The following is an 11120-nucleotide window of genomic DNA, read 5'->3' on the forward strand; positions in this document are numbered from 1 at the left end:
AGCCTCAGACGTCACCACAGAGGGAAACAGGAAGAGACGAAAACTGCATCAGCAATTTAGATGTTTCACAGAAATTTTAGCGACATAGTTATGTAATAAACCTTTTTATTTTTAAGTTAGTGTACTTGAATGTGTGATGGTGATATATGCAGAACTGAAGACACTGGTTTGTGTTTGGAAGCCAGTCAAATCTAAGTTGGAATCTTCTTTAATTCGATTGTGAAAACATTCACATCGACACATCAGGATAACTTCAATACCAGTGGTAATACAGGATTGTAGATTGGCGCTTCAGTAAATGCATCAGCAGCAGTTCCACTTTCAGAAAACACACTCCAGATCAAATCGACCAGGCCAAACTCGCACACTTCGCAATCTCACAGATTTCTGCTGCATGCTACAAACATCAAGTCTTTGTGTCATTTTAATATTTTTTTAAAGATGGAAATACACATGAAACCTTTTTTTGATCTGGATTAAATCTTCTGAAACTAGCCTGCTCTTCAGCTTCATATCCAACAGCAACAAAACACCGAAACCCATGCAGGATTTTAATGGCTGGAATGTGGAAGAGATGGAGTACAGCCACAGATGGGGAGGGAGGGAAGGAAGGAGGGAGGGAGGGAAGGGGGGGTGAATAAGATGGAGAGGAGATGGATTTTGGAAATTACACTTGTGAGACCCAACATGGGGCACACACCTTTAATGCAAACAGCAGTACTACAGGAAAAACACTAAAGTTTGAGAATGTTTCTGTAATGATTAGAATACAGCTACACACAAAACTCCCACTCCACCAGCAACATACTAAAGGCAATCTTAATTATTAAACCAAGAATTACATCCAGAGGAATTCCAACCACTTATCACAATTAACCCACAGTGCATTGAATCTATCTATATAGATATTTATATGTCTGTATATATATATTTATATATATGTATATTATATCCTGGGGAATCAAAGACTTTTGCTGCATTAAACAGTTCAATGAACAATTTCTTATAAATAAAATCAGTGGAAAAAAATCTGAAGTCCATACACATTTCTCTTTACAAATAGATCCTCAAGATTAATGCAGAAATTGTGTCAACTCCCAGGTCGATACGGGAGGAGAAAAAGCTGTGTGGCCCTTTGGTCAGCTCTCTACGACCAGAGGCCAAGCTGCCTCAGCTGGCCTCAAGGCCTGAAATAAGTGGAGGGAAAAAAGGAATCTTCATCATACAGTTGTTTTAAAACACACACACACGCACACACAAGACAGACAAATCACTACATTGCGCATTTACAAGTTGACTATCAAATTGGGACGACTGTACACATTGTTGAGATAAGACCATATTTATGGAGCCATTTTAATTCATTTTTTCCCCGCCTTCGCTTCTTTCATCTTGTGTGGCAGAGATTTTTACAATTTTTTCCCCGTTTTACACTTTTTCTCCAGCAGCAACATAAAGGACAGATCTTGTAGTGGAGATGTTTGGGCGTTTATTTCGTGGAGAGGATGAGGGCGACGATGAGCCCGTAGAGACCCAAGACCTCAGCGAAAATCAAGATGAGGATCATGCCCACGAAAAGCCTCGGCTGCTGAGCTGTGCCTCTCACGCCCGCGTCGCCCACGATGCCGATTGCGAAGCCCGCCGCCAGCCCGCTGAGGCCCACGCTCAGCCCGGCTCCCAGATGAAGGAAGCTCCTGCAGACAGACGAGTGTTAGTCAGCGGAGGCCTGGTGATTACTCAGATCTGGATTCTCTTTGAGCATCTTAGGAACATTTAACCTAAACCTGACAGTCAGAGCGCCTCTGAAACTGGCAACTGATCAGAGCCTGTAATGCATCAACAGGGCAACTGATCCTCCATACACATGAGCTGTACTGTGAAACTAGTATCATGTTGTTTCATCACACTGATCATTCTGACTGTTGCTCGTTTAACCATTTCTGCCTTAGCTATACTCCAAACTGATCCAATGTATTGCAGATAAGCTCATGTTCAATGCGTCTGATAAATACCAGTTAAACTGAAACATTAGAGTTGGTGTTATTATATTTTTACTGTATCACTGTGCTATAAAACTATTAAAAAAGAAGAGTCATATGACTGCTTTGAAACAATCAGCATGGTTGGCAAGTGTACTTCCTCAGGTAGTTCAAACTGCAGACCAGTAAACACGGGGACGTCCCAACCATGTGCAGTGATGTGATAAGACTGAAATTGCATTCATTCGGTTGTTTAACAATAAGTGGCTGTGTTCACTGGTGAAGAAATGTGTCATCTTGTGAAATAGTTTATGATTAATGGAGCTGGCCATGGCAACGCAGCTGAAACTTTGAAGGTGAGACAAACTGTTCAGGGGAATTTGTTGGAAATTGAAATTATGCTTTGGAAACATGCCTTTAAAATATGTGATGAAAATAGACCGACATTAAATCACCGAAGAACAGTACATTTAAGATTACAGTCAACCGAACTCACTTGTAGAGGGTGACCTTCTCTGAGATGTTGTTGGCAATCAGCACTGCTACTACCAGGCCGTAGATGGCTATGATACCCGCCATGACCACGGGGATGATTGACTTCATGATGAGCTCCGGCCTCATCACGGACATGGCGGCGATCCCTGTACCGCTCTTAGCTGTGCCATAGGCCGCTCCCAAGGCTGGAAGAGAGAACAGAGAGAGACAAGAGAGAGGACTTTAGTTAAATAAACAAGACAGAAACCTAGAGTACACACACATACAAACACTGCAGTGCAGGTTACAACTGGTTAGAAGACTGACAAAAAGGAGACCATAGGGCACAGATGGGATAATGAGGCAGAAGTGAAAGAATTGAGCAAGAATACAACTGAGAGATTTCTGTTCCTCTTAAAAAATCCAGCATGGCTCCAATTGGGGGATTTTTGCCCGTGTGAATGGAAACACCGGATCATGCTCTTAACAACTGATGAAGATTACGACACGACCGAAATCTGCCTCGTCACAGTTTGTGGCCCTGCTGCAGCTCATGTCTTTTCTGAATTGAATCTGATGTGGGATTGTAATTCGCTCTCTGAACGGAAAGGCCTCATTAGGCTTCAGCACACTGGGAACTGCTGACATCACAACAGACGCAGGATGCCACATCTCCAGAGCCTGCATTAGTACGGAATAGGTGCTGCTGGTGGCTGGGGGCGGGGGGGGGTGCAAGCAGTGCACCTTCAAACGACATCTGCTGTGTGCTATCTATCTCTGGTGCTCATTCGTCTCTGGCTCAGTCTCACTGTGGTGTGATGGGGTAGAGGGAGAACAAACGGCTTCATCAGCATGTCGGCCCCGTCGGCCCGTGATGCTGCAGAGGGAGCGTAGTACCACCTGCGTCACACACACACACACTCCCAACCAAGTCTGACGACAGCAGGACAGAAAATCAATAATCGCTCTCTCCAAGATTAGAAACTAAAACCAAATATAGAACAGAAACCAGCCACCGAAAACTGGTTAAACTTCTGCACAACAAGGAATTTAACAGCTCCCAGGTCCATTAAAGGGAAACGCTAGGGACGTTCGATCAGACACAGGGCTGGTTTGACTCCACTTCCTCATGTCAGGGGGGGGTGTGTAGGTGTGAACCGGTCTATTCCTTCATTCACAGCAAGAGCAGGCTAAACATGAGTAACATAAAGCTCTGAGATGACATCTGCACAGCTTATCCACTGATGTATTGTTCTACGCATGTCGTCTATACAACAGCATTTAATATTCTACAGCAGTTTACATTGTTTCCCTTTTTCAGATGCTGCTATGATATCAAACGTAGCATCTGAATTTCAGGTTTTCCTTCTTTCACTGCAAAGTAAAATCTAAACGTTACAATGCAGGTTGTGAATTGATGTCAAAATTATGATGTTAGAAAATCTTGATTGAAACCTTGAAAATAAATAAACTACAAAAAAAGCGCAGAACAGTATGCCGATCTCATCATAGCACTGGTAAAAAAAAATAAGGACCTTGCAATATAGTTTTCTTGGCTCCTCGTGGCCGATATACTTATGATGATTAAATCTGAAAAGTCTCCTGAGATGTCATCTTGGAGGACCGCCTTGTGCATACAGCCTGAAGTGACTTGCCCTGTTTTTTCTAATTTCTTGGGACAATGTGTTGAGCAGGCCTGGGGATGGTTTTGGTTCAATTCAAGTCTAGCTGTGAGGCTTTCTGGCAAATGGATCTGGAGGCAGGAGAAGGGATGATTCAGGCCAATCTTTAAATGTGCACATGGTAGCCAGCCACGTCCCCCCGCCAACTACTTATATTGATTTATCGGCGGCCTGATGCCATCAGTACAAGGTTAAATCACTCCTGCCCATCTTGCAGAGATGTCTGAGTGTAACTGGGCTCAGTTTCTGCAAGCCCCTGACAAGCACACAAGAGAAATAGTCTATAGTCTCCGCTTTGTCTTTCGTGGAAGTGCCAACCTCACATCACATCTAGCAACTCTGACTTCACAAGCCTGCGGGGAAAAAAAGGACACACAACTGATCCAAGAAATTCAATATAAAAACTGACAAAGATGATAGATCCAAAAACAAACCTTGTAATTTAGCTACACAAAGTTCAGGACAGCATTCTGGAGACACCTTAGCCCCACAGCTGTTTCTTTTAGCCATTCAGCCATCTATTCGTAATAAGTTACCCTCTGTAACGTTATCCCCCGACTCCATTTTTCCTTGGTACGCTCGGCCTCACTGAGGTGTGACAGGTGATGGTTGACAGAGAAACACTAGTATCCTTAAACATGCTATTCTGCCCTGATGATTAAAGGTTTGATGCTGTGGCACGGTGGCTTCTGCAGTGGTGGAGGCACAACCTCTGGGTTTTAATCCTAATCGCCTCAGCTTAGGTAAAGAGCTTTTCTTTTTTTTCCTCCCTGCAGAATATTTGATGTATGGGATGCCCTTGTGACGCCTTGTGATGTCAGAGCAGGAGGTGCCTCCGGCTAGGGATGATCTTGCATGCAAAATGCCCACGCAACAGACAAACGGTTGATACGCTCTTTAATATGGGTGAATGGGGAAGCACTGGTTTTAATGAGGAAATATTGGCAAAACCATTGTCCAGTCTTACAAAAGAGCGTGTTGGCTGGACATTGTGTAAAGATGAGCCTGCAAAAACAATTAGACATACTTAAAAATGTATTGCAGCCATATTACAGGCCGAGGGATGTCTACTCTAGAGCATGCATTTTGCAGGCAACAACTACACCTTTTCACTGAAGAGTGGGAAAGACTGAATTAAAAAGGACAATTTACTGAAAACATAATAACGAATGACTAATCAGAGAAAACATTTCCTCCTTAAATTGGTTTGAGGTTATCCTTTTCAAGAACATACAGGCGAACAATACCTGATCTGGAAAATCACTTTAAGGACCTGGGAATCAGAAGCACCTCTATCATAAAGCTCATGGGAGTGGTGGTACCATGTGAGTGTCACCTGCTCTGAACCATGCATAACTAAAGACAGCCCTGAGAACTCTGACCAGTCACTAAAACAATGCTGCATCACCTGACACCAGAAGATCACAGCAACTTTACAGCCTGTCCCAGATAACAGACCATTTCACTTTAAATTAAATATCTGATTTTTCCTCCCTCAATCAAAATAACAATTTTTAAGCCATCCATTTGGGTGACAACTTGTGATGTGAATGTGCCATTCGGAATCTCATGCAGCCTAGATGATGGATCAAAGCCCCAAAACATGACAGATTGATAAACGATGGCAATCTAACTGCAATCATACTTCGGCTTGTGTAGACTAGACAACAGTGATTGACAATACAGAAACAGAAGCTACAATTTCCCGTCAATGACTCTGCAACACACTATACAATCCCTCAATCTGAAGCCTGAATCATCGAGTGTCCCAATCCATCCCACCTCTTCCGCTTCCCTTCTTTGTGCCGACATGATCCCTTCCCTACTAGCTAATTCCCCAGCTGTCACTTGTTCACCACCAGACTAGTACTACTGTTAGCCTCCGGGGACGCCACCACCGTGCTGCCCATGCCGCACGCCACACATCACGCCTGAGCAACGACAGGTACAGGGTTGGCTTCGGCATTCAGCTGCTTCTCACTTCGAAGTGGAGTGTGTGAAAATGTTCTTTACAATGTCATTATCATTGAACACAATGTGATTTAGTAATGATGTGTGTTCCTTTCACTTTGACTGTAGAACAGGCAGATGTTTGAATCTATGCAAGATCTTACACTAGCAACTCACTGAAGATGTCAGTTACTGAAAACCTATTTATCATTCACCAACATAAATGAACCAGTCCCGCCAAAAGGCCTGTGGCTACTGAGGTCAGGCCCTCTGTAACATGGTCAATTAGTAGCTTGTCGATTTCTCATTGGAGCTGCACCCATCCCACCAGTCACATGAAGGCCTTCACTGTGCTGCAGCAGACAACTGGCACATGATATAGTTCTTACCTTATATTGAGGAGAGAGAGAGAAAGTATTTACTAGGAAAGGATCCATAAAACAACCAATTATAAAACAAGCCGGTTTCAAAGTTCACTCTGTGTGCCACTTCCCCATTTATTCTCCAAAAGCCCTGGAATCAAGAGGTGTTAAACCTATAATTTTCTCTAAAAATAAGTAGCCATATTTTCTTTGAAATTAACTACAACTTGTCAACTTCTGCATTTATATTAATATTGGTCAGGATCAGTAGCCAGATGGCGATTCCAAGTCAGACATCCCATCATGTGATAATCATGTGATCTTCTGTCATTCCTTTGAGCAATAAGGAAGTTAACCAGCTGATCAAGGTTTCCAGTGGTCGCTGGACGTGTGAAAAAGTGTTTTTTCGACATTAATCATGGCTTCCTTTAAATTATAAGTCACACACCACTTATTTAACATATGGCACGGTGTTGTGAAAAGCAAACAATTCACACAAAACGACGTGAATTCTCTTTGGGTTACTGGTTAAATACTTACATACAAAAATGTAAAGCTCTGCCAACTAATGTGGTATAAGATTTGACACACACTGCCTTTAACACCCATTACCCCTGTATGCATGAAGCCGTGTGGCATCTTGAAGAAAAAGGCGATATTCATCCCATCTCATATCCTGTCCAGGGGACTAGCAGGAAGCTAACTGTGGATCTGAGAATAATGGGATATAATTGTAACTTGTACAATTTAAAACTGTTAAGCAATGCACACTTGCACAATTGCATTTGTTAAATATTCTTACTTCTATCGTGAAAGCCACGGTTTTCTCCTTTAACTACACAAAGCTGTAGTAATAACCGAGGAGCTAGGCTAACGTCGGAGCTAACTTATGTAGTCGTCATCAGCTAGCTGCCTAGTCTTGACTAGTATTTACCGTCTGTCGTTGAGGCAAAAAAAAAAAAGGACAGCAGCTATAATAGTGTTAACTAAATATATTTAATTATACTCTATCACATTACTGATAGACCACCCACTAGCTTTTACCAGCTAAGCTTAAATTAATTACAGCTAAAGATTAGCATTGCGACGTTAACCTTAGCAATGCTAAGCGAAACGCTCTCAGTTACAAGGGACGATGACCATTCACAGCGCCCTGTTGTGACATATATAAATGCTAAATAAAATAAAAAGGTTAGCCACAAATTGCACAAACAGCGACATTTTGTCACTAAGCACACAGCTTCAAAATGAAAAGTAAATGGTTTGATAATTACCGCTGAACACCATAGCCGCAGAGGCGCCCATCACTGCGAAGAACGGAGAGTACTCGGGGCTTTCGGCCGACATTGTTCCTCAACAACAGTACAAAAATAATCTAAATATACAAAAATGAATTATTAATGACGGATCCAAAAAGACAACCCGAAACCTATCGAAGGCCACAGTCTGGAAAAATGCGAAAACTGAGGAACACCAAGGAACAGGCTGACCACCTAACTAGCAGTGTAAACGGGATAGTCACGACTCCTCTGATAAATACCCGGCGCAGCAGCACAAAATGGCGAAGCGGAAAATATCACCTGACTGGTCGTACGGATAAAACCTATCATCGACTGGGTGTGTATGTGTGTGTGTGGAGGGGGGGCGCGCTTAGACAAAGTTAGTTAATTATATACTATGCCAAGCAACATATCTGTCAAACTTAATTGCTTAGTTTTAAATAAGAAATAACACACGCAATTTAAATAAAGCGTTATTTTTATTTTTGTTTATTATTTTTATTTTATTTTTTGAAGGTCACCCCTATTGGGCATCATTTTGGTGTGCTCCGCTGCAGGCTTTCCCTTTGATAGCTACGCATTCACCCTTCAGAAGGATGGAATGATGGGGGCAGGAGGGTGTGGAAACACTACAGTGTTAATCTTGAGGAGGGGGGGAAATATGTTTTTATTTCATATTAAAAAAAAAAAAAAAAAAAGTCAATTCACAATTTCTTTCAAATGTTTATATTCATTACAGATTAGATGTAATGTAAATTTGATATTTAATAAGAACCCCAGGGCTGATTTAATGTTGTGCATTATCTCCAAACACATTGTATTTTACACCAGGGCTCTACCGTGCAAGCACAGAGTGGTTAACAGTCAGCCGTGATATGCAGCAGTGTGAGAGTGAGAGAATTTGAGGCTGAGTGTATATGGTTGAGTGTGTATGTGGTGATGGGGGGAGGGCACCGAGAATCCCCCATCCCACTGTACAGCTCCTAGCAAGTGTGCAGGGGTCAGAGATCCAGAAAGAGGAGGGAGGGGGCCGAGGGAGCTAGGAAACCATGAGAGAGAAGAAGAAGTGCATGTGTGAGTCATAAGAGAGAGCCTGTGCAGTCCCCATGCCTCCTCCTCCTCCTCCTCCTCCTCCTGTTCTTCTTCCTACTCCATCCATCCCTCCATCCTGCTCTCTCTGCAATGCCCAGTCTAGTCAGCACCAGAGAAAGACCCCTCCCCCCGTATGACTGTGAAGCCTTTTGACTCATGATGCAATTTCTATACCAGCATCTCAGGCCTCCTCCTTCCTTTGAAGCACTTCACTCTGCTAACATCTTGCTCTGGCTGCCAAATGCAAGGTTGCGTTTGGCAACGAGAATAGATTCAAAGCAGACCGTGTGCATGTGCGTGCATTGATACATTGATAACAAAAAGGTCATGAATCAACTGACATGATTTTCACATCACTTTCTCTTTCTCTTCTGACTGAACACATATCGATCCAGGACTCTTACAGGAAAATATGAATCTAGCATTTTCTGATGACCGTGATTAATTATGTTCTGTTGCAACCAGCCCATTTGTCAACATGCAGTAATGTGACCGCCTATTTGCCCTCACATTGTTGTTTTCTATTTGTTTTGGGTGCATGGATACAATGATAAGGTAGATGCTCTCAGCACTGAGTGGCTTTAATCAATGAGAGGAGGAGCTGATGAGAAGCCATATTCTGATTGCTGGTAGTCCTTCAGTGGCTCTGGTAGGCTACTACTGTCATATAGCTACAGTCAGACCAGGATCCACTACTAGAGAGCTCCACTCTGATTCGACCAGGATCTAAATAGAGGAAGTAAATGAGCTATTTTACTCTTAACATTGGCATTTTCCCACACGGGCTGATTTCAACATGTGACTAAAAACACAACTCAGTCTTTCATTTTTATAGCATTGCAGAACTTGTTTTAGTTATCAAAAATAGGCCTACTAATGATGTATAAATACAGATCGTATCCTAAATAATAGACTTTTTATTTTCTGTGGCAGTAGCGTGAAATATTAAAATTAATTAATTCAGGACAGATATACAGTCCATAAGACAGATTTGTGACATACTCAGTAACACATTGAAAGCAGAGACACCTGTCTCAGTAACCTCACAGAAATACCCCCTCTATGAATCAAAACAATATTTGTCGGGATCTCCTTAATCCATGTCCTAATCCCCTGTCCACCGCCCCTTGTTGTCTGAGGTGCGGAGGCTGGTCCCGCAGAGCCTCATCTCAGTGTAGGGTTAAACACTTAAGCATCTTACTCCGTGAGGCTGGAAAGCATGGTTTTCAGGAGATACACCAGACCAACACCCAAAGGAGCAGCTAAATATAGACGTGCATGTGCGATTAGTGGAGTGCGAATCCTGAATGAACAGCACCGTCTTGGCAAGACGGAATCAACGCCACTTACTGTAAAGAAGGAATTACTCCCAGCACTTTGCTGTCTAATGAACATTACTTCAGATGCATTAGGCTGAGCCACACCCACTGCAAATGAATTGGCTCTACATTTTATACAGGTTTAATGTATTGACGTTGACTCACATGGAATTTAGTAAGACTGATATGTTAAATAAAACCAAATAGTCAGAGAATCAGGTACAACTTCTGGTGGACAAATTTGAACTAGTAATATCAAATAGAGTGTTATTATCACAGATGTTCAGTCAACTGTCTGTAATAGAGGCTGGCTACTAGAAGAAGGTAGCCTTCAAAAGTATATTTTAAGTATATCTGACTCATTTCTGCTCCATATTTTCCAGTCATGCAGCTCACTGTCAGCTTCCACAAAATAAAGACCTCCAAACAAAAATAGTGTCTATTCAAGACGTGTGTGTGAGTAATTTAGTAGTGGCATTGTGCTTTTAAACACAGACCTATCTGCTGTAGATTTGTGATTGTTACAGGTATCATCACTTGACTAGTTTTCTTTAAACATCTTTTAAAATGCAATTCAAAAATTTTAATGTTATGTTTTTGTTCCTAGAGAGGCCTGAAATCCTGTCATGATATAGTAATTCTTTTTAGATTATTAGAAATGAACCAGTCATTTTAGGAACAAACAAGCCAGCTGCATCTACTTGGGGGGGAAGATGGGGATTAGGGGGTTGGATTCATAGTCAGCTGACTTAAAAAGGCATCTGGCACACTTCTGCAACAGTCTGAAGAAATGCAGCCTGCTCTCTGTAGTGACAGAGCTGTGATAGATGTGGAAGAGAAGGAAAAACAACAACCAGTAAAGACAATAAAACAAATACAGAGTCACTCCACTGAAAGCATATTGCTGTATTTCCAAAGGTAGAACAGATTTGTAGTTACTCAACTGATGTTTTTGCTGGACCATACACTTGAACATACAGAT

General features: G+C 42.1%; 2 protein-coding genes across 2 annotated transcripts in view; both read right to left on the reverse strand.

Moving 5' to 3' along the window:
• mfsd1l (major facilitator superfamily domain containing 1-like) overlaps window positions 1–11120 on the reverse strand; it is a 258249-nt gene that overhangs the window by 22984 nt on the left and 224145 nt on the right. The window lies entirely within an intron of this gene.
• atp6v0cb (ATPase H+ transporting V0 subunit cb) lies at window positions 714–8007 on the reverse strand. The gene is made up of 3 exons (XM_083994502.1): window positions 7722–8007; window positions 2476–2659; window positions 714–1694 (listed from the first exon to the last, which is right to left on the reverse strand). Exons 1-3 carry the CDS (start codon window positions 7792–7794, stop codon window positions 1490–1492), a joined length of 462 nt encoding a protein of 153 aa, XP_083850628.1. The 5' UTR covers window positions 7795–8007; the 3' UTR covers window positions 714–1489.

This window comes from Trachurus trachurus, assembly GCF_905171665.1.
Source record: "Trachurus trachurus genome assembly, chromosome: 19".
NCBI classification, from domain to species: Eukaryota; Metazoa; Chordata; class Actinopteri; order Carangiformes; family Carangidae; genus Trachurus; species Trachurus trachurus.